This window comes from Volvox carteri (assembly GCF_000143455.1).
Source record: "Volvox carteri f. nagariensis unplaced genomic scaffold VOLCAscaffold_13, whole genome shotgun sequence".
Taxonomy (NCBI): Eukaryota; Viridiplantae; Chlorophyta; class Chlorophyceae; order Chlamydomonadales; family Volvocaceae; genus Volvox; species Volvox carteri.
In genome coordinates, this window is record NW_003307556.1 from 799756 (window position 1) to 823400 (window position 23645).

At 58.7% G+C, this 23645-nt stretch overlaps 2 protein-coding genes across 2 annotated transcripts; one reads left to right on the plus strand and one right to left on the minus strand.

Moving 5' to 3' along the window:
* Positions 1-234: 234 nt before the first annotated feature.
* Positions 235-4674, minus strand: VOLCADRAFT_74092 (uncharacterized protein). The gene is made up of 9 exons (XM_002949220.1): positions 4498-4674; positions 4268-4375; positions 3570-3765; positions 3004-3134; positions 2499-2652; positions 2001-2141; positions 1565-1664; positions 1171-1255; positions 235-1060 (listed from the first exon to the last, which is right to left on the minus strand). Exons 1-9 carry the CDS (start codon positions 4642-4644, stop codon positions 863-865), a joined length of 1260 nt encoding a protein of 419 aa, XP_002949266.1. The 5' UTR covers positions 4645-4674; the 3' UTR covers positions 235-862.
* On the plus strand, positions 4643-23482 carry VOLCADRAFT_104203 (uncharacterized protein; the record flags this gene model as incomplete). Its single annotated transcript, XM_002949087.1, has 29 exons — positions 4643-4648; positions 5183-5254; positions 5378-5624; positions 5887-6461; positions 6554-6629; positions 6845-6981; positions 7413-7931; positions 8165-8317; positions 8744-8830; positions 9057-9212; positions 9781-9912; positions 10213-11433; positions 11657-11728; positions 11842-11916; positions 12109-12171; positions 12319-12420; positions 12682-12940; positions 12983-14826; positions 15198-16796; positions 17258-18124; positions 18478-18721; positions 18920-19654; positions 20272-20690; positions 21168-21262; positions 21526-21781; positions 21961-22101; positions 22286-22368; positions 22716-22865; positions 23362-23482. 29 exons carry the CDS (start codon positions 4643-4645, stop codon positions 23480-23482), a joined length of 10506 nt encoding a protein of 3501 aa, XP_002949133.1.
* Between the last annotated feature and the right edge of the window lie 163 nt (positions 23483-23645).

Below are 23645 nucleotides of genomic sequence, written 5' to 3' on the forward strand. Positions count from 1 at the left end.
TACCCGTTCACAGGGAAGACCTTCCCTACTAGGTGTCTTCAGTAAATTTTGCATCTGGCCTCGTGGTAGCGATGGTAGACTGCAGCGGCCTTAACTAGCGCTGTGTGAGGGTCTGCAAGCTACGGACGTCACCTCAGCAGCGTCACCTCGCCTTGGGGTGTACAGCAAAGCATAGCTTGATGCAGCATCAACGCTTTGCCAATCGGCACACGGACAAAAGCCTAAGGCTTTGATGAAAGAACCAGGGCATGTAATTGCAAAACCTGAGACCCATAATACCTTAAAACGCCGAATGATCTCACATGCACATGCCCGACGCCGGCCGCCATGCTTGGCAAGACGAAGGTAATCACAAATGTAAAACGTGCACCTCGCCACCAACATGCTAGCCACCGCCTCAAAATGGGCCTCCCTCGAGGATCGAGACCACTACCAGTCCTCCACCTGAGCTGCATTCGAAAATTGTTGCTGCTTGCACCAAACCCCTCGTGGGTTAACGAACGCTAGTAGCGTATGTTCGACGACCATGGAAAAGGCAACCCATGCAACCCTTCACTGACGCACCTTCGACCAACTTCTGTCCAGCATAACCCTACTACGCAAGGAAAGAGATGCCACTGGATCCCATAACTGCTATCACCGCACTAACCTCCTTGTCACCACACCCTCCTTTCCATGCATACGTATGTTATTGCCTCCTCATCAATCAGCAGAGCTCCCGACCTAGCAAAGCATGCCCCGAACACCACTGCCAATAGCTTTTACCCACGAGCCATACAAGCGGGTCCAGCTATGGCGCATCTATCCAGAAGGCCACCAAGGCCTCATCTCAATGACCGCACAATGGAAGGGGCATACGTCGTTACAGCTTGCCCTGGCGCTTCAGGCCGTCCCTGAAAGCGTCCAGAACTAGGTCCACGTTTTGCGGCTTGGCGTTGAAACCCATGATTCCCACGCGCCAGATCTTGCCCACGGTGGGGCCCAGACCACCGGCAATCTCGAGGCTGTACGTGTCCATGGCGTTCTTCACCAGCGCTGCCCAGTCCACTCCTTCCGGGACCTGCAAGGAACGGGCACCAAGGCGGCATGCCAGGGAGAATGAAACACGTGACTTTTGGCCCCACATGTCCACTGAACCCCCAGCAGAGTTTCAACCCGCACATGACCCACCTTGATCGTGTTAACAGTGATGAGGCGGTCCTCGTCCTTCTCCACGAAGGGCTTGAGGCCCATGCTGCGCAGGCCGTCCCACAGCCTGCAGAAGCACGGGGTGCAAGTGGGGAAAGGCAGGCCAACATGGAACTGCAGCCCGAACAGGTCCCAAAGCAAGCACACGTGCCGTCATGCCGACGCTATACAATAACCCTCGAATGGAACACCGAATGGCTGAAGCGGCAGCAGCAGGGCCCGGATGGCAGCTAGCCGAACTCTTCCAGCACCCGGCTCGGCACAGAACGGATTCTGGCGATTTCGACACGCAGTACAAGCTGACAAACGCAGATGCGTTCCTAAAAGAAAGAAGCCATCTCCAACCCCAACAGCAGGCAGTGGTTCCCGACCCTACCTGTGGTGCAGCTCTTGGTGCCGTGCCCACATGGCCTCCAGCCCCTCCTCGGATACCAGGGACAGTGCCTCTCGCATGGCGTAGAAAGTGCTCACTGGGGCTAAGGGCGAGGGCAAAGGTGGTGCGAGAGGGCAAGATCGGCCAGGAATTGATTGGTGCTATGTAGTTCACACGATGTGGAGAGGGATAGGGAGCCCTGCAATCCGGGACGCTGTATCAAACCTCTTAAGGATGGAACATAGCTGGGCAGGCCTGATGCCATGCCCTCCACCCTAAACCGCGCCTGCATCCAGCCCCTCACTTGAAGGTACCGTCACAGCCGTTTCGGCATTCGCCAACTCATGATGCTCACCGAGCCATGCCCGTGACCTCCACACCCCTTCAAGACAGGCAGCGTTATGCTAGCTCTCCATGTATCCGTCCCCCCCAGGCCTACCAGTATGGTGATAGGAGCGCTTGCCAAACCAGCCCCAATAGTCGCCGATGAGGTTCATGTCCAGGTTATAGGTGGCAGGGGGCGTCTTGCGGCGCTGCAGCTTTTCCATCGCGCGATCCGACATGAAGAACGGAGAAGCGCCTGCACCAGCAGAACACATGACCGACAGGCGTCCAGTTTGGCATGCCAATGCTGTTTTTTCTTAATCCTGAACAATGTGCGTAGCCTATCGTTTAACTTTCGAACTACTCTCGAATTACCCCGACACAGAATACTAGTATTACCTAACGCAGGGTGTTGAGGGGACTTTGTAACGATCATGCTGGAGACAGAGTTTGGTATGCAACTACTAAAATGCAACTGGCATCACTCTGTAGCGCACGTTGGCGCCAAGGCCGCACGTACCCCTACACGCGCTATCGTTCCCTGTCCCATCACGCTTACGATGCTCTGTTTCTCTTGTTTCGTGCTTCCCTACCCCGTCCCACCCCGCCCTACCTGGCGGGCCTGAAAGGCACTTCTGGCTGCCGCTGTAGATGCAGTCGACGCCCCACTGGTCCGCGAACAGCGGCACACCACCCAGCGAGCACACCGTGTCCACCAGCAGCAGGGTGCCGGTCTGGCGGCACAGGTCGCCCAGGCCGGCCAGCGACTGTACGCAGCCGCAGGAGGCGCCAAAGGTTGGTAGGGAACATGTGCGACTGAGGGCACCAGGGGGAGCCGCTAGACCTTTAATGGAAAATGCTGCCGATATTGGTACAGCTGCATTCCGGCACAAAATTGGGTGTGCACCCAGCCCATACCGGCGTCTTCGAAATTCTGCATACCTCCCTGATGCCCCCATCAGGCCCACAATGCAGCGCTGCAGGGATAGACTTGTACAGGAGCTCAAAAGGCCTCGTCAGCCGCAGGGCAAACAACATGCTAAGCAGTGTAAGAACCTACTGAGGCCTACTTCAATCCTTGTCCTGATCTGGTCCGGCATTGCTTGCCGCTGGCCCACCTGGTGCGTGCCCGTGCTGCTCTCGCCCTGGCACAGGAACAGCACCGCCGGCTTGTGCTCCAGCAGCGTCTGCTTCAATGCATCGTACGAGAATGTCTGCCCGGCGGGAACCTTAATCTCCACCACATCGGCTGCGAGGCGCACGAGGAGCAAGAGGTGTGAAAGCCGCAGCGGGGCCGTGCATGTCAGCAAACCGAGCGACCATTGGCACCTACCTTTCCGCATAATATGAGATGTTTGATTGTGAGCAACACGTCGTGCTAATCGCATGACCCTCAAATACAAATCCGGATTCCGGCTACGCAGCCAGCCTCCAGTTACATACCCAACCAGCTCATTGCGGATCTCCCAGCATTCCGATGCCCTAGACTACGCGTAGTCTGCGCCAACAATGCCCGGGTTGTGTATTCCGGTATTGCATGGCGTACTAAGAGGGGGGAAGGGGAGAGAGGAGCTTTCTTCCATTGCACCGGAGCAGTGGAACGAAAGCAGTATGAGCAGTAGCAGGTGGGAGCAGTAGCAAGGGGGGAGCAGTAGCAGGGGGAGGGGTTGGGGATGAGTCTCACCCTGGTAGCGGCGCGAAAGGATGGCGACACGCTCGCCCCAGATGCCTGCATTGCCAACCACCACCTTGTCGCCCGGCTCCACAAGGTTCGCAATGGCCGCCTCCATGCCCGCATGACCCGTGCCACTGACCATGAGCGTGTACTTGGACTTGGTTTGGAAGGTATAGCGCAGGCCCTCCGACAGCTCATCCATGATCTGTGCCAGGTGTGCAACCGAATAATGCATCTTGCTTTTGACCAGGCATCTGTGCAGCATGTGTACTGTGCAATTCCAACGCTCGTTCAGCAAGGGAGAAGGTGAAATAGAGGCAGCATGCAAAGGAAGGGACAGCCCGTGCAGGGAAGGGTCATAGGATAATCAAGTCCCGGGCTATGCCAACCCACACGTCCATCCGGGAGGATTTGGGTGCGCTTCGCGTTGACAGCGTTACTCCCATTGACTAAGAACAATCTTCAATATTCCAAGGCTGCGAGTCGCGGGCTCGGACAACACGGCTGCAACACCGAGAAACCAATACCTTGCGCTGTACCGAGAGCAGTGTTTTCATGTGAAGCCGTGTATTCACACACCTAAGTAAATCAGGAGATAAGGGCACAAGCTAGCCTTAATGGACTAGACTGGGGCGGCTGTCAACCCCTACTACGCAATTCCAGGGATCGCTGCTAACGCAGATGAGCCTAAGCGACATAATTTTCACCTTCAGGAAAGGCGGATGCATGTGCCCCAGCAGCGGCAATGTTTGAGCGGCCAATATACGCGGATGCGCATTTGCTGGACCAGGTCCCATCAACAGCCGACTCGGTACCTGCAAAGCACTCCCCATGGTTAGAAGAGGGACGCATCAACTGATCTTTGCCCTATATAGCCGTCGCGTGGCTAACCGGCGACAGGCTCGTTAGGTGGGCGCTGAACAAGAAGGAGCATTACCTCAATGACGCTCGCAGGTGCACGGTGCGAGTTATCTACAGTGCCAACCTCCTCGGCAGCTCGAGCTGCCCAACGCGCAGGAGCGACATAACCTCTTGCGCCGAGAGTCTCTAACACAGGTGCAAGGAGCTTTTGTGCGTTTCTCATGACTGTAAGTCGTTCGGCCACAGTTAACCACTCAGGACAGGACAAATTTGTCCATCGGACACAGGTTTGAGTTACCTTCCAACTTGTACGGCGCGTCAACGACTGTCCCTCAAAACGGTATTGCTACCTGGAACTAGAGTGGACTGACATTAGACTCATAGGACAAAGATGGACTAGGGTATGTTATGCGCGAGCTGTATTGCATGCAACCAGTGTCTTGTAGTATTGTGACTTGAAGATGACCATCTTGACCTGAGGGGAAGAAGGCTGGGTTAACAGCCGATTATTACTGCTGTTTTCGTTATTTACTTGTATTACCTTACGACATGTCAAACCGGAACGAAGCCACGAATTGGCGGAGTCAAGTTGCTGGCTTCGTGGAGGGAACTGAGAGCAATTTGCGAAGCATACGAAAAGATGTGGCGCCTACGCTCTCGGCGAGCTCGATATTGCCTGTTGGTGGTCGGGTAAGGTTCTGGCTAACATGAAAGCGGGACCGTCAATGTCCTGACAGCTGAGACCTGGGTCTCCTGCACAGGTATCAGCTCCACATCCAGAGTCAGTTGCAACTGCTCGTGCTGAACTAAGCACCTTGCTTGCTTCCGTCCAGGTAAGCAGCATGCTTAGCTTGCGACATGCTGATTTGCGTGCTGGCGTCGGCATGACCTGCTGTTGCTCGCTGTCCACGTTTCTTTAAAAGTGCAATAATTATATGCGGCTGCAACATGCACAGGGCTCGTTGGCCGACCTAAGAGTGGAGGTCGCAGCGGCTAAGCGCATCTCTACTAATGCAAGCGCGGTGGTTGCCGGGTACTCATCCCCGGTGACCAGGGGTGCCACCAGCCGATCCGGATCGGCACAGTCGCGGCCAAGGGACCACCGTTCTGCAAGCGAAATTACGCCTCCTATGCACCTTCGTACGTCAGCTGCGATGGGTCCTTATGGGCAACCATTCGGCCCCTTGTTCCCGTCCCCGCCAGGTACGTAGCCTTTACGGGTTGCAGATGAAGGGGGCCCGCAATTAAGCACGGGCCGGCCCTATTTTTGACAACCAAGGACGATTTGTAGAGCATGCCGAAGGGCAGGGATCAGCGTTCAGCGCACAGACTGCAAATCCTGGTTAATGGCACACATGTGTCATGGCTCCCTGACTACATTTGCAATAACGGTAGTTGCTACGAGTGAATGCCGTACAAGTATGGTTTTACAACTAAAACAACTTGCTTGGGCTCCCTGATGCAGGCCCTGATGGTCTCGCGGTTTCCCCGCCGGCCCTCCTGGCTGCGAGCATCTCCACGCCGCCTGCGTCAATATCCAGCTCCACTGCACCCCAGAATGAGGAGCTTGTCAAGACAATCGATCAGCGGCTCCTGGAGCTGGGACACAAGATTGAGCGCTCGTTGGAGGAGCAGAGCTTGCGGGCTCAGCTGCAGGCAGTGCAGGCCGCTGCAGCCATGCAGCAACAGCAGCAAATGCTCATGCGCAGTAGCGCGCCCCCCCAGCTATTCACCGGCTTTGGCAACCTTGCGGCAGCTGCTGCCGCGGCAGCCGGTGCGCATCCGGCCTTGGAGGCGCCAGCAGCAGCTACAGCGCCGGTTACCGTGGCATCATTGCCCGCAGCTGCAGGAGGAGCCGCCGCCAATGGCAGCGGAGGCGTTGGCTCATCCGCGGGGCCATCGCCACTGGTATTGTTGGCGATGAACAAGGCAGATGCAGCAGAGAAGATGTCGGCGGATATCAGCAAAGAGCTGCACGTGCTTCAGAAGTCGGCCGCCAAAGAGGCTGAAGACGTGGAGAAGCGCTTAGCAAGCTTGCTGGTAACATCGCAGTCCCATGTACCCGAAAATGCATGTACGTCGAGGCATATCGCCGTGTCATGTAAATTTGTGTACTTTCTAACTGTTTGCAGGATGCGTCGCGGCAGCACTGGGAGAAAATGTGCCATGTCTCCTCGCAGGTCGAGTCGCTGTTAACTCAGCGCTCAGGTGAGCACAGTCATGGCCCGTGGGTTTGTCCGGAACCCACATGCACTGGCGTTATAACTATAGGAGTTTGCGGCCAGCCTTCCGTTTTCGACGGCTGAAGGTCTTTCAACCATAGCTCGCCGCTTGCCGTTCCATCCAACTGGTTGTCATATGCCTCCACTTTGTTGCTGGCTGCTTCGCCGACGCGCTATCGTTACTATTGGTGGGACTTGCAGGCGCAGCAGAGCTCCAGGCGGAGGTTGCTCGGGTGGCCACCAAGTTGGTCCAATTGGAGACAAACCAGGACCGCACAGTGACAAGCATTGATGAGCATCAGCGCCTCATGCGCCAAATGACAACTGCATTGCAGAAGGTAGGTCCAAAGGAATGTATGCCGCTCGACACGTATGCATGCTGGACCTGCAAGCCCAACGCCGCGACTGTGACTACTTTCCGGCATTTGGGTGGCAACGCCCGCCCACAGTAGGGCAAGGCCATTTTCGGCCACTTGAGAGGCAGATTAAAGTGACGAGAGGGAAGGTGAAGATGAAACCGTCACAAGTCTAAATATGAACTAAAGTAGGCGTGATAACTGGTGATTTGTGGTGGTGACGGAAACACATTCGACCACCCTCAGGTGCCCAGTAGCCCATTAAGCTGGCGGATAAGCCATTGAAACATTAGTGCATACTGCCAGGAGCGTAACATTAACATGACGATAATGTCTTCGGATGGAATGGCTTTTCCCAGCTGGAACAGGAGGCAGACTCCGAACATGCAATATCTACCAGCCGCCACGGTCAGCTGGCCGCCAAGTTGGAGGCCGCCGCGGCGCGGGCGGGGGAGCTGGAGGCACGCATGGCACGCGTGGGTGACGTAGAAACGCGCATGGCCCGGCTAACCGATGCCGAGGTCAAGCTCGCGCGAATTGCAGAACTAGAAGCGCGCACGGCCCGCCTGCCGGACGTGGAGGCGCGCATAGCACGCCTTGCGGACTTGGAGGTGAAGGTGGCTCGAATGGGCGATTTGGAGGCCAGGTTCTCGCGCTTGGGTGACCTGGAGGGGAAGCTGTCGCGCCTCGCAGATTTGGAGGCGCGTGTGGGACGCCTGGGCGACGTGGAACAGCGGTTAGCCCGTCTGGCAGATGCAGAGTTCAAGCTGGCCCGGATTGGGGATGTGGAGGCGAAGATGGCACGGCTGGGCGACGTGGAGGGCAAGTTGGCTAGGCTCGCCGACATGGAGCTGCGGTGGGCGCGGATGGGAGATGCAGACGCGCGGTCAAAGCAAATAGCCGACCTTGAGGCCCGCGTATTGGCGCTACAGGTATGCCCATTCATGCTGTGCCGCAGGCCGAACTGTTCCCTCTAGGTCTCGGACCCGCCCTTTGATCACCGCGTTGTTATGACAGAGAACGCACCGTGCACCGGTGTGGTAGCACCGGTTATCCAACCCTGTAGCACCCATTGGGCATTCAGCGGACAGTTCCTCAACCAACTTGCTATTATCTGCTAGCGTGAGCACCCGAAGATATTGCGCTCACTCTGCCCCACGCACAGACCTCAGTTGCCGCTGCGACAGCTTCCCGGTCAACACCAATGTCTGCGTCTCCATCCTCGGGCTCCGATCTCGACACCCAAGAGGTTATGCGCCGCCTGGCCACGCTGGAGCAGCATATGGCCCGCCTGGCAGCAGCTGAGCAGTCGAGCCAGGTACAGGAAAGGCGAAGAGGGCCCTCGCCGCTCGGATACCCCTCGACAGACAGCGCCTCGATAAGGTTAGTCCAGAAGCGGCCTGGCTTCGTATACAGCATAGCAAAAAGGCGCTGACGAGGTCGCGCTAGAGCGCGTATGTCTTCGATTCTTGCATCAGGCCAGCACGCCGTGCCACATCCAAACCTGGGGGCCGGGGCATGGGCATCGATTGCCGTGTGCAAGGGCTTCCTGGTCCTTACCAGGATATGACTTTGGAAGGATTGATGCACATGTGTCTGCTTGAAGTTCTGTGCATCACCTACGGTTCGATCGCTACAATATTTTACTATGAAGGCTGTGCACGCGGGGCTGCTGGACTGTCAATGTCAATGTCAATAGATTGCCAGACGTCTTGCCGGCGCCAATGGCCAATGTTTTTAACAGGTTTCTGGTTCCCTTTGCCCTGGGTTGCGCAGCAGCAGTGGGGCTGACCGGCGGCGTTCCGAGCAGTACGGGGCTGGACAGCCAAAGGTGCGTAGAGGCAGCAAATGCAGATGTTACACCCGCAAATGTCGATATGTGCTGGGCGACTTAGGGTTTGGTAGCGTTTTCCTTGATAGCTATTGATTTAGGTAATAATTGTTCAAGTTCAAGTGGATTGATACCCGTCCCGCCTTCACATCCAAGCGCTTTCATGTTGTTTGTTTTCTTTGAGGAAGCGGAGCCGGCCTGACGTTCCAGCGCGGCTCCCGTGCAGGATATCCTTGAGCGGGTAAAGGTGCTGGAGGAGACGGTGCTTCAGGGTTCCTTCGGGCAGGGTATGTCCTCCAAATCTATGCAGGCCATCCTGGCGCGCATGGAGCGGCTTGAGCAAATCGTAAGAGCTGAAAATAGCATCGAGGCCATGGCGCAGGTATGCCATCCCAGCTCCGTAGCATGTAATGTAATGTTACAGAGTGGGAGGCTTCTGGGCCGCTTTATCACATTGTCAGTTCTGCGATCATTAATCACCTTATAGCACCATCCACCACTACCACACTGTACTTCGCCATACGAACTGTAAGTCCAAGGCGGCGGATCCAGCCTCCAGGGATCCCTCCTCATCCATTCACCCGTACACCCGATGAGACGTAGGGTTCGGCAATCACCACCAATCCAGCGTGCGAATCTGGTCCATCAACTGTGACCTCAACTTCACATCTTAACAGCTAGCCATAATCTCGCGCTCCCGACTAATTCGGGTTCTCCCCAGGAATCGAATCCAGGATCTTAAACCGCTAATTGCAGTAGTGTCAACCCAGACCAGACCGTAGCATGTGGCTAGACGGCCTGTCACGCGGCACATTACTGGTGAAGCCCACCATATGGGAATCCCTCGCTCCAACGGTTTCCCGCCTGCATAGCGCTCCAAGTGGGGGTTGGATGGTTTGGCCAACTTAATCCCTTGTCACTTGGCTGCATCCTGTCCACTTGCATTGCAGGAAGCCCGACTTGCTGTGGCCGAGGAGTTTGTGCTGGAGCTCCGTAAGGACTTCCAGGATGTGGTTGGACCCACGCTGGAAAAGCTGGCGGCGCATGTTTCCGAGCTACGGAAGGGCCAGGTGCAAAATCAGGTAAGACGGGACGCCGGGTTATATTGATGTCTGCACGCGTGCAATGCCAAGCCAAAGAATTGCAAAGCCAAGTGTTTCGTGCGACTGTTGTGTGCACTGAGCCCAGCCCAGAGCAGATCATCGCAACCCCTTTTAGGGAGCGATGGGTTTGTTACCATTTCTGACGAGCCCCGACGGTTTCATGCTCGAGCTCAATCTTCGCACCAGCCTACCCGCCGTTTTCTTGGACCAGTGTAAGTCCTCCTTAGTCCACATGCGTTTGACTAAAATGGCATTTCACCTTTGGGTATCACCCCATAGGGCTCCCCCGACGCCGGCAAGATGGTCACAGAACTGCGCATCCTCAGCGACCGCGTCGATGCGCTGGACGCCCAGGTGGCCGAGGTTGCTGCTCAAGAACTTCATACACGCGATCTCTCCAACTCGGGCGTTGCAACCATGTTCCAGGAGCGTGTTGGTATGCTAGAGCTGCAGGTCAAGGAGCTGAGCGGCGCGATGGAGGACCATAATAGCATCTTTGGCCGCCTCCAGCGTCATCAGGCGCACCTAGACCGGCTGCAACATGAGCTAGAAGCGCTGCGCAACGGCCTGGCGGCCGAGATGTCGGAACTGAAGGCGCGTATGACGTCCGTGGATGGTTCCATCGGCCAGATGCACGTTGACGCAGATGACGTACGCCACCAGTTGGCAGCATTGCTGCGGCTTGACGAGCAGCTCGCCAGTGTGTCGGAGGCAATGGTGGGCCTCACCGAGCGTTTAGGCGGGCAGGAACGCCAAGTCGCGGCACTGGAGCAGCAAGCATTGGAACAGCGGGTGAACACAGATGCGGCGATGCGGGAGCTGTCGGAACGGCTTGAGGGCCAGGAGGACAAGTTGGAAGTCTTGGAGGGACGGCAAACAGAGCAGCAAGGGCAGCGCACTGCAGAGGAGGAGACGATCCAGGAGCTTGGCGAACGCCTGGACGACCATGACGGCAAGCTGGAACAGCTGGAGCAGCAGCTTCGGCAGCAATTCTCATCGAGGGCTACCGCTAAACTTGAGGAGCGACTGGAGGAGCAGGAGAACAAGCTGGAGCAGCTGGAGGAAAAGCAGACGGCGCAGCAGAAGGTCGTGGAGGGCCTCAGGGAGCGACTGGGAGGGCAGGAGGCGGCAGTCGCAGAGCTGCGGAAGCAGCAGCAGGAGCAGAATTCAACAGCGAACGCGGCCGTGCAGGGGCTGTCCAGGCGTGTGGCGGCGCAGGAGGACAAAATGGTAGAGCTGGCAGAGCAACAAGAAGAGCAGCGAAAGGCGTTCGAGGCTGCGAGTGCTGCTGCAGCGGCAGTGGCACAGACTGCAATCGGAGCAGCGGCGACGGCTGGCGCGGGTGCTGGTACTGTTAGCCGCGCGCTGCCAGGATCCGGCGTCGGGACAGCAATGGACAAGGAGGGTGCAGAGGAGCTTGGAAACGAGCTGAGGACGAAACTAGAGGGTCTGCGCGCTAGCATCGGGGACGTGCGTAAGGAGCTCGGCAGCAAGGTCCAGGTGCGTTCCAATACGTATGTGGCGGTGGGCCGAAACAGATCTTTGACTGGCTAGCCGCATGCGGTCAGTATTGCGGGACGGTTAGTTTGCAGCAAGCAGCTTGGTTAGGTTTTGGCGACGGAACCACCGGGCCTGGGGTGGGCGTAGATCAGAATCTAGAAGTCAAACCGTAAGGGTGGCAAATGCCGTCGTTCATGCGGTTGCTGGGGTCTGTGGCCCGCAGGTACTCGATGCACAGACCAGGGAGCTTCTGGCCTTCCGTGAGGAGATCCTTTCGAGTTACGTCGAACTGCAGGTGTGCAAAGTGAAAGCCCTCCCCAAGCTTCCCACTATTATAATGCTAGTCTCCTGCATATCGTAAGTAGGAACGATTCGGTTTCGTAAGAACCCGCTCTGACGCGTATGCAGGATGGTGTGGAGCGCGCTTCCAACACTGCAGAAGATGCCTTGCGAAAAGCTGCGGATCACGACGGAAAGCTGCAGGTGGGGAAGTCTGTTGGTTGAGGGAACGGCCGGGGGAGAATTCTAACATGCACTATAAGGCGGCTACAGTAATATATTCTAACATGCACTATAAGGCGGCTGCACACGTTTAAGATGCTGTAGTGTCCCAGACGTGATTGAGTGCTAATGTGGTTCATACCCTGTCCTTCCCTGTGATTGTGTGGGGCGCAGGCGCTGTCAGAAGCTTCCAAGACGCAGGGCCTTGCCTCAAAAATGTCCGAGCTTCAACAGCGCGTAAGTAACGTGTTGGATGACTAAAGCGAACTCTGGCCCCTGCCATGATTGCTTGCTCATGCGTTCTTGTTTAGGGAATCTTGCTCATGTGTCCCATGCATGTACGCGGCGGTCAACACTGTACTATCCACGCGTCCGGCTCCGTAGGTGTCAGACAACGCTGCGACACAACAAGGGCATTTGGAGGAACTGGAGGCAAAGGTCCATGCCCTCAGCGAGTTGCTCACAAAGGCCAGCCAGGACTCGCAGGTAGGCAGGCTTTCAGCTTTACCAAGGAGTTTGGCCCCGTAGAACCTGTGTTGGGACCGCGCTATACTGGTACAGCTACAGCGTTGACCCGTCTTGCGTTCGATATCCCTGGCTTTCATCCAGCAAGCTCTGAATTGCAGCATGCCAGCTTCGTCCAAGTAGTCAGCAGGGTATCGCTTTACGATGTACTGTCAGCAGTAGTAATGTATTTCCCAACAGCAAAATAGACATCTGTGTCCCCACCTGACCAAACGACAACAGGCTGCTGCGGAGACTCGCATACGTGCGGAGGAACTCGCGTACGAGCTTTCCCAGGCACAGGCGTCCTTGGAGTCCCTCGCTCTTGACTCAGGTCGCCTTGTGGAGCAGCTTGCAAAAGTAGCCTCCTGTGGCGAGAAAACCGCTGGGCAGGTGGATCGCATCACAGCAGACCTACAAGGCCACAGTGCAGCGATCGCCAAGCTGCAGGACGGTCTGCAGCGTATGGAGAGTCGGCCGAATGCCACGCCGCCACCTAAAGGTGCCCGTTCGCCGCTGCCCCTTCCGCCCCGACCCGTACCAGACCCAGCAGCGGCGGTGGCGGAGAACACGCCACGTGTGGGCCAGTCGCCCAGCCGAGAGGCCTCCGACACCGGGGCGCGTTTGAGCATGACGCTGCCGGCAACCCGCAGTGGGGCTTCGCAGGCCATCCTCAACCCTCTTTACTCAGCATCCAGCGAGGACAATGTCTTTGGTGCTATCGTGCCTTCATCTACGGTAGGAGATGTGCACGTGTCGGGCACAGATGTGCACACCAGTAGCAACGAGCCGAGCTCACAACAGCATACTCCAGGTGAGGCTGCACGGCCACCTATCGTCTTGGAGGAGGCGACCGTGCGCGACAAGGCGCAGTTCTATGAAAACTTGGCCAGCAAAACTGAAAAGGCTGGTGTAATTCCCAGGCGCGCCCGGGGTGCTTTGGGCACCTCTGACGGGGCGCCGTCCCAGGACTCAAGTATGATGGGTACGCAGCCCCTGCGTGTCACTGGATGCGAAGACACGGGTGATGCCGGCGGCCCATTCGCCTCCTCAGCTGCGATTCTGGGCGACTTGAAGGACGCCGAGCCGATGTCACCCGGCGCAGCCGCCACTACAGCCGCAGGTGCCGTAGGGCTAGCTGGATTGCGGCATGCGGCACTGGCCTCCGGCAACAGCCGTTCCCTGCCCCAGACGCCCACCGGCGCGGTTGCGCAAGCCGCCTCCACTGTGGCTGCCGCCGGGGCACTGGCCGCCGTGCGTGCTGCTCGTTCCGGTGGGCTTTCAGGTGACTTATCCTCTCCCAGAGCGACTGCCGACAATGATGATGAGAAGGCTACGGGCGCAAGCCCGCTCTCAACGGGTGGTACACCGCGTGTGTTTGGGCGTGAACAGTCATACCGCAGGGGTGTCGAAGATGAAGAGGTCGCCATCAGCAGCGATGATGATGAGGGCGGGGCACGGGTGGGCGGGCCAGGCCTTCTGAACCGCGAGCGCACATTCCGCAGGGGTGATGCGGACGAGGAGGTGTCAATCAGCAGTGACAGCGATGATGCTGGCGAGGTTAGGCTGGGTGCGACAGATGACGATGGCGGCGAGGATGCGCTTGATGCCCCTGCGCCCCACATCAACTTGGCGACGACCCAGGGCTTCGATGATGATGATGACCTGGACCTGGCCGGTCTGGCGCCACCAGCAGCAGCTGCAGCTGCCTTATCCACAAACCCCGGTACGAATGAGCCTCGCGACAAAGGAGCCATTGAGGGGCAGGACGCCCCCGGTTCCAGCTCCAGCTCTAGCTCCTCAAGTTCGAGCTCCTCGGACAGCGGCGACATTGATGAGGACATCGCGGACGAGTTTGGTGTCAACCAGCCTGCGTTCGATGACGACGAGGACATATCTTCTGCCTGGCCGGGACCAGCGGCCAGCACCGCCGCCACCTCACCGCCGCCTGCACTGCAGCCGGGTTCAGTAGCTGCTGATGCAGAAGATCAACCTGCCGGCGCAGCTGCGAGCGCTTCCCCAAGCACCAACGCTCCCAAGACCCTCTCCCAAGCATCGTCCGTGGCACCTCCAGCTGACACAGCGGCGGCAGCTGAGGGCCCTGCTAACCAGCTCAGCACCAGCGGCGCCCTTGGTGGCCCGCAGCTGGCGCCCCTGCAGCTCTCCAGCAGCGCCGCTGCCATGTTTTCGCTCAGCGGAGATAATCTCAGCCGGCGCAAGCTACCGCCACTGGGTTCCTTGCCGCCTGTAGGGCCTACTGGCAGTGGTCTCAACCCCGCCCTTTCCAGTAGCCGCGGCCTAGACCTAGGTCCACCACTGCTTCGGCCATCGCTGGCCTCTCTACAGAACAGCGGGAACATAAGCGGCCATATCAGCGGTGATTTGCAGGTGCGTGCCAAGCCCGAGTCAGAACCTGTAGCATCATGCATTGCTAGCTGGCAGAGTCTTTAGGGCAATGAGGCCAATTTAGGTAAATGCATTCTTTCTTGGTCGACTTGCATCAATCAGTGGTGCGTAACATATGGGGATGCGGTACGTAAGCGGTACGTAAGCACCAGATGCCTTCGATCCAGGTTTTGGCCTGCTAGGCTCTCGGGTGAAGCGCATGTCTATAGCCCCGTTTTTCTCTCCTCCCCGCCCTTCATGGTCCCTTACTCTATGCACTCTGTCTCCTGAGCGCGTGCATCCGCCGTTCTGCGCAGGCAAGCCTGGGTGAGTTACCCCCTGTCCGAACCCTGGCACCCCTTGCGCCTCTGCAGCGCGCCGGCGGTCTTCCGCCCGTGGCAGGTCCGACCGGCGAGGCTGTTAACCGCAGTGGGCCTGCCAAGCAGGCGCTGCCAGGCGATTCGCCATTTGTGGGCACTATGGTGGAGCCCGGCAGCCCCCTTCGGAGCCTGCTGTCTCAGCCAGTGCAGCAGCCGCACCCCTCCGAGAGTGTGGACGTTGACTTGCCTGCACCGGCCATGCCGGAGGCGCATACTGACACAAGCGGTTCAATGCCTTACGTGGACAACATGGGCGACTTGTCCGGATTATCACAGGAACCTTCGACGTCCACGCACCCATTCGCAGCAGTGTCCTCGCAGGCGCCCTTGGCGCCGCTTCCAACAGCAGATCCAGCAAACAACGCATTGGGTGCCGGGGCAGCCCCATTGCCGACTGTGAAGTCGGGGCCGAGTGACCGAGGCCTAGCTGCCTTGCTCGACTCGGATTCGGAGTCATTCCACGGTGAACACTCCAGCGGTGCTGCGGTCAGTGATACGGTTGTCGCTGATAGCGGGAACAGCTTTGCCGCCGCAGCTACTAATGCTGGCGGTGGCGAACACGATGCCTCTGCCGCAGATGGCATTACCGCTTCGCCGCTGCCATTCCCTCCTCTCAGTCCTGTGGGCGCCAAGGTGCTGCCACCACTTCCCCGGCTTGGCGCGCTGCCTCCTCTTGCGCGTGCCGGAGCCCTGGCGCCGCTGGGTTCATCTCCGCCAGGTTCCCCCCTGACGGGAAATGCAAGCCAGCTCGGCAACTCCCCCGGGCACGCTGTTGCTGCTCTACCACCAGGCAGCATGGATGGTGGACATGGAAGCCAGAATACAGGGGCTACCGGCGCGTCCAGTGGGCAGGAAGCAAGCCCCAGCGCCGAGATGCCGCTGCGTGGCAGCACTGCCACTGTCCATGAATCGGCGCCGGCCGGCGGCAACAAGGACGACGATGACGTGGAGGCGGAGGAGGTGGCGGAGGAGTATGATGACGATTTTGATGACGGTGCAAACAGCTCTGCGCCGCGCGGCGTGTCCCCAGCGGTCACGAATGCACCCTCCGCCGCGTCCCTCAAGGTTGCTCTACCCCGGGATGACAGCGATGACGGTGCTTCTAACGCGGACCTGGAGGTACCTCGAAGTGTCGCCAACCGCGGCAACCTAAGCGCCAGCGACTCGCTGTCCTCCCTTGCCCCACCCCTGCCCAGCCGAGGCAGTGCTGCTGCTCCCGCATCATCTCTGCCGCCGCTGCCGCCAGGGCTGCGCCGTACCGCCGACCCGGTGACGGCGCCGCCGCCAGCCACAATGAGCAGCCGCATGAGCCTTCTGACTTCGGAAGACAGCCTGGCACTAATTGCACCGCCGGAAGGCGTTGGTGGTGGGCTGCTCGAGGATGGCAGCGATGAGGATGACATTTTTGGGGACAGCACCGACGCTGAGGCGACGGGCGGCATGGTGGAGGCCCCAGTTGGTGGCACCGCGGAGCAGTGGAGTTCCTCGCGCAACCCCATTCAGAGCCAGGGCTCTAAGGATCAGTCACTGCCCCAGGGCCAGCCACGCGGGCGGCCGGGGGAGTCGGTATCGGCTCAGCGGAAGTCGGATGCGGTAAGTGGAGCGGCTGGACGTTTTGGGATTGCTCGTTAAGTATAAGCTGTGCAATAGCCCAATGAGGGCTTGCGGGTAGGAGGTTCGTCCGACGGCATTAAGCATTGCAGGGTTCGTGAATCGACTAAAGGAGGTCGTATGCTGCAAGCATTGCTGCGGGCTGCGTCAGGTGTGTCCAACCTCACCTCACGATGCCAAAGGATAGCAGCTGTGCCTAATCCGCTACGTGCAGCTGTTAATGTTAGGGCTGGGTCTAAGAGTTGCCAGCGGTCTACTGCTCGAAGCCATGATTTTGGTGCTAGGCGTAACAGCGTGTATCCTCTGTACCGGTGCGCTTGCTCGATTTGCTCGCGCCTGTGGTGATTTAGCTATGCGTAGACTTAATTTGGGTGGAGTTCCAAGGAACGGCTCTCCTTCACTTATCACCTGTTCGCTGGGCTGGGTTGCGGGTGCTTTGGCAGGGCGGCCTGGCTATCGAGCCTAGCAGCACGTCCATGGACTTGAACGGGGAGCTGTCCGTTGAAGCTGAACGCATCGCGGCCATGCTGTCCAGCGCACAGCCCAGCATCGGTGCTAGCAGCGCGGACGGCGCCACCAGCATGAGTGGTGCTATCGCGGGCTTCGGAGCCTCGACCAGCAAGGGGCCTGCCACAATGGAGCCTAGCGTCATCGTGCCCATGCGGCCGTTGCCCGATAGCGACGAGCTCATCGTCTCACCGCCGCCCATGCCGATGACGGGCCTCCGAAGCATCTACGCGCCTCGGCCTGGCATCACCGATGGCACAGGAGCCGGTGCCGGTGCCAGCGCTGGTGGCAATACCGCAGGCGGCGTTCGCAGCATCTATGCCAGCACGGCCGCTGCAGCAGCCGCCGTCCAGGCAGGTGCACGGGTGCACGGGAGCCTGGACTTTTATGATGAAGAGGAGGAGGTGAGCAGCAGCGGCGACGATGGCGACATTGGCGACGCTGGTCGTAGCGGCGGCGATGGTGGCCGCCAGGAAGGGATGTCGGTGGCTTACAGTCGCGGCCCTGCAGGCGGCGGCGCTGATGCATCCAGAGCAGGTAACTCCGGACTAAGTCGCACATACAGCAATGACTCAATGGAGCTGGAGGTTTTTCGGCCACCACCGCCGGCGTCAGCAGCACAGCCGCAGCAGCCAGCACCGGCAGGGAGGAACCGGGCACGCAGGCTAAGCAACGAAAGTAACACGTCCGCGTCCTCGTTGCGGATGCACCTGCAAGAGCAGGAACGGCGTGCCGTGCCTGCCATTCCCTTTGCCGACTCACTGGGTGACTTGAGCACCAGCAGTGGGGCGTACCGGGTACAGGTAAGGTTGCGCGTGGAATCTAAGTGTGCATGCTCACTGCTTAGGGCGGCATCTTTTTAGACAAACGCAGCGAATCGTGACGACGCGGTTGGGCCATTTTTGCTTGCTGGCGCTGACCGCATAGGTGAATATCCTAGACCTGATGCACATCCTTGTCAACATCTGTACGTAACGAGCATATGTGAGAGAGCACGCCTACCTCTTACTGCCATTTATAGCGCCATGTGTGTGACCTGATCTTAAGTGGCCCAACAGCTAATGGCATAGCACAAAACGCTTGGAGGCAGTGTTGTCACTTGACAACAAAGACACGAGTCCCTCTCTCCCAATCCAACCCCGTTCCCTAATGCCAGGTGGTAACTGGTAGTCGGTCCGGCGCGGGCTGCAGCCAGGGCACTGTGCGGCTGACTCTGTACGGCAGCGAGGGCACCCACGTGGCGCAGCTGCGCCCAGCTGCGCGTAGCGCCAAGCACGGTCCTTCTGGAGGCCAAAACGCTGATGAAGACGAGTGCCTCCGGGAGGGTTCCACCGACGATTTCATGATAGACACCGCTGAGGATTTAGGCGACCTGTCGGCCATTCATATCTGGCACCAGGGTAAGCCCACGCGCGTGCAATACCAGGAACGCACCGAGTAGAAGCCTATGTAGAGTGTCCCCAGCTGCTTTCGAGGACCCAAAGCCTAATTAGGTGCTATACACTATCCGTCATTAATCTAAGGATTCTCAGCACTTAATCTTGCCACATGTCCGTTAGTCGGTTTGTTTTACCCTATACGCGGTGTCTATATCGCAGGCGAAGGATTTAGTGCCTCCTGGTACGTGGAGACCGTCACTGTGGAGCAGCTAATGACCGGCCTAGAATGGGCCTTCACTGTGCAGGAGTGGGTGCGCGGCGGCCAGCGCGGCGGCCGTGTCGTGCGGTTGCCCGGCGCGAACTTAAGCCTTAGCCGGGAGAACAGCTTGGCCCGGTTGGCCAGTGCAGGGTTGGCTGGCTCGCAGCCACCCTCGCCACTGCCGGGCACGGCTGTCGGCGGTGGCGGTGCTCCGAAGCGCCGCGGCTTGGCGGCAATAGGGGATGAGTCCATGGATGTTTCCTCGGATATGCCGTCGCCCGTTGACATGGCTGGCGCAACCGGTAGCCGAAGCGTACGGGGCTCATTAAGTGAAAGCCTTTCGCGTGCGGCGCAGGCGACCCTGCAGAGCCACGACGTTGCCGCGTCGGCCGCTCCCTCATCACGCATCAGGGTAGAGAGGAGCATCGGGAACACGACGAACACGAGTGGCAGTGTACACTTCAGCGACGGGGATGATGGGGACGATCTCCTGCCCGGCATGGGCTCAGGGAGGACGAGCCGCGCGGCTACGGCTCCCGCTAGCACGCCCCAGTCGGTGTTCGCGGGTGCGGCGGCAGCAGCGACCGCCGCGGTGGGGGCCACGGCGCGTCCCCGTATGGCCGCCAATGTCCCACAGGGTATCGGCGTGGTACTTGAAGAAGACATTGAGGAGGTTGATGGAATGCTGTCGACCAGTAAGTAGACGGCAATGATGTTATTACATTGACCAACCCTGTGAGATGTCAGGGTGCAGCTTTGGGTGCACGCAGTGTGGTGCGGGAGGTCGACGCACAGAATATGTGCGTTCACTTCTCGTTTTATGCTTATTCATTCTTGACGCCGCTGGGGCTAAGTGGCGCATTTGGTGGCTGGTGGGCTTTCCTTGCTGGTTGTAAGGTTGGGGCTACTTTGCCCCTTTTCACCTGTAGCCGGGCCGCTGGCCGGACTGGCTGGACGACTTTATAAAGGAGACGATTTGCAGCCATGGCTGTTGCCGTCTTAAGGAGTGCAGAGTGAATGTTAACGCCTTTCGAGTAATAAACCTCCATTTTTGCACAAGCACCCGTCGTACACTGTAACAAACGTGACGCCACCAATGGTGTCCCGTTGACAGCGACGTACAAATCGTACCGGTTTGCGCCACCCGGTGTTACGCGAGGCTTCCTTACAGCTGCGTTACCTGCCACCTCCCCGTCGCCCGCCACAGGCGCGGCGTTCAGCATGGGCTTAGTACCTTCCCGTAGCGGCCCCGCGCTAGTCAGCCCGCGTCCACCGCTCCCCCCGGGTGCGCCCCGCCGCCGTGATTCCTTAGCTGAGGACTTCGAGGAAGGCAGTGCGGACCTAGGCAGCGGCGCCGCAGCCCGACGACAGCCGCTACCGCCCACCCCGCCCCTGAACCGCCGCAACAGCGGCAGCAGCAGCAGCTTCTCCGCCGGCCGACGTCTATCCGCCCCTGCGCTAGAGACGGAATGCTCACTGGAGTCACTTGCGGGAGTAGGCGGCGGTTACAATACGCGACGGCGCGTGCGATTATCCGGAAACGGCGAGGACGGCGGTGACCTAGCGTCGGAATTATCGGTTGAGGGTAGCGAGCTGTCAATTGCGTCGGCAGCCTCCCTGTCACTATATGCGCCGGAGGGCGTGCGGCCACCACCGCTGTCAGGCTGCGTCATTGGGGTGGATTACGTGGGCACCAGCCGCAAACGCGTCTCCTGGGCTGAGTACGCGGAGGTAAGCTGACTGGGTATAAGGAAGAGGATAAATTAATCCAGGGGTGCAAAGTCACATTACCCCCTGTGGCAAGGTGCTGGGAAGCAAAGGGCGATTGAAAAGGCGTAGTTTGCGTGGCAGGCATCTTGATGTATCGGCCTTGGGGAGATAGCGTGGCAGCTGAGCACGCATGTGAACACCCTGTTAGGGCCCTGCTGCTTCCCAAGCTAGCAGTGTCAAAGCGGATAAGAAAATGGAGGCTATGCCGCCGCACTACCCAAGCGAATGGCATTTTACCCTAGTAGGGCGATCTGCGGCCTGAATCTAATCCGCGTGCCTACCAGTCTGGAAAAAAGGCGCCAGTCCGGAAAAAAGGCGCGAAGCACAGGTGGTGTGGCGGATGTTCGGCCAGAAACGCGAGCTTCAAACAATAGTCGCGAGCAGTACCAACCGCTTAGGATGTGTGTGAATCCGTTTACATGTTATCATGACGCACAGGAGTTTGAATTCTTGCGCGACGACGCGAGCAGCAGCGGCTCCGTGGCCTCCCTAACGGAGGACGACATCCTGAAGGCCCAAGGCGAAACGGTCAGGTGCGTGCGTCGGTGCGGTCAAATAGCTGGCACGGCGGCCTTACCTGCCTGGGGCCCTTCGCAACGTAAATACCAGAAAGGCGGCATCGTTGCAATTGCGAACCCTTGGGGGATTGTTTGCATGTACGCCCCACGCGGCATAGGGATTGCAGAGGGCACGGGCAATACAGGGGTGCATGCGCAGGCGTATGCCGTGCGATACTGTGGTAAAGGAAGATTTCGGGAGATGATGTGCTAGTTTGCGTCGTTCCTGTGCTGTACAGGCCTGATTCCTCAAGTGTCGGCTATGATGACCTCATGCGCGGCTCAAGTGCCGTTGGAGTCGACTCGATGGTAGCGGGAGCAAGCCAGGACTTAACAGCTGGCCAGCACCAGTCCGCGAATAGCGATGGGCAGGATGGTGGCGGCTTCACGGAGGTGCCGCTAAAGCCGCGCCGGGGCACGCATGCAAACTCCTACGGCTATAAGATCAAGATCTTCACGGCCGACAAGCTCAACGCGGGTCTTGGAAACTCTATGGTAGGCTTGCGTGCTTGCGCTCTACGTTCCTTCTCCCTGCACACGTGGCTCCCTGTCAGCGATGGCATTCTGACACCAGGCGAATCGATGGGCTGCTTGCGTCAACCTCCTTCCATACCTTCCGGTATGCGTTGCCAGCGTCTTTCCAGCGACTCCCTGCCTCATTCCTTGCCTCTCAGGTGCACCTGGAGCTGTTAGGCCGGGAGGCTACCGTCGCCCAGGCCCTGCCCAAGGAGCGGGGCACCTTCCAGCGCGGCTGTGTTGACCGCTTCACGCTGTACAGCAACACCGGGGACATGGGTCAGCTCCTCGCGCTCAAGGTGGGTGCAGCAGGCCTTGCTGCACTGGCCCGACAGCCCGCCATAGTACCACATAACTGGCCCAAGGGATTATATCTGCCTATGTGCCTTGGGCCATCGATACAGCATGGTGCAGAGCGACACTGTTGTACAGCCGCTGCCTATCCCGCCGTGCTGGTTAGCCTGCTGCGCACTGCCCATGCAGATCTGGCACGAGGGCAAGACGCTGGGCCCCGGCAATTGGGGGTTCGAGCAAGTGGTCATTGACGACAGGCTCAAGGGCAACAGGTAGGTGGGTGCGGCTTCGGCAGCCAGGCTCCGCCTCTGCCCGTGCACAACGAGGTGGGAACTTCCTGGGGCTCGCAGTGTTACAGCCGCCACGCAACCAGGAAACCTTGCGAACCTTGCGAAGCACGTGACCCAATGCCATTTCTGCACAAGCGATGCCCCACTGCCACTGCCACACGACCTCGCCCTGCATGCCAGCCAGCGTCCGATGGCCCCTTAGTCCGAGGGCGGTTCCTCGCTGCAGCGCCACGGACCCACAGGGCGCATCCTTCTGCATGTCGCTCCCATTTAGCCCCGCACGGCCACCCTTTTTTCCTTGTGCTATGTCCGCTGCGGCGCCCGGCCAGGTACGTGTTCCGCAACCCGGACTCCGAGTGTGTGCTGCGCAAGGGTCGCCGCAACTGCCTGGTGCTCAAGCCGTCTGTTAGCCGCATTGACGAGAGCGAGGATCTTGCCGAGGTGGCGCGGGAGTACGAGACGCAGCTGTCGGCCAATAGGTACGTGCATGGGGGTCTGGGCGGGCGAACGAGGTATGGGTAACTTCCATGTGTACCTGAAATTGAGAACGGATGCATGATTGATGCATGATAGGCAGGTGTATACGTCTGTACTGCATGGTACTGCATGGCGCAAATGAGTGTCCAAGCTCCACCCTGCATGGTGCTGCTGTAACGTGCGCGTATGAGCCATGATAACTTTATCACTTTATGATATGAAGGTCCCGGGTATGATTCCCCGGGATGCGTTGATATGGACCCGTAATTTCGTCACGAGGACGCTTGGTGCCCGGCAGGGGAAAAAGTAACACGTGTGCATGCCGGCGCCGCTCGTGAGGTGCAGAAAATCTAACTGTGGCAGCACTGCAGGACGTGTTCGCGCTTTGGTAATTACAATTTGCCGTCAGTTAAAGTGATGCCCGACTTGGGATGCAAGCCGCGTAGTGCACTTTTGTGTCGCTCGCTGCCTACTGATATTTTGCACCTCCTACTACAGGGACCTGAGCGAAGCGGAGCGGGCAGGCCTGCGTGGCAAGCTCGACAAGATCAACCAACGTCTCAGCAAGCTTGGGACGAAACTTGCACAGTCGCTGAGTGGAAATTTCGGTTTCCCGTAAGAGGTTTCGGCAATTCCTCTCCCCGAACGCATGAGGTACTATTCGTACATGGCATTTGACTTCCTTAAGTCCCGGCATCCCGGTGATCAGACATGATCATGTGTGTCCACGCATGCGTGTGACTTGTGAGCGGCGTGCGTGCTGGTTTCATAGCTAATTCATA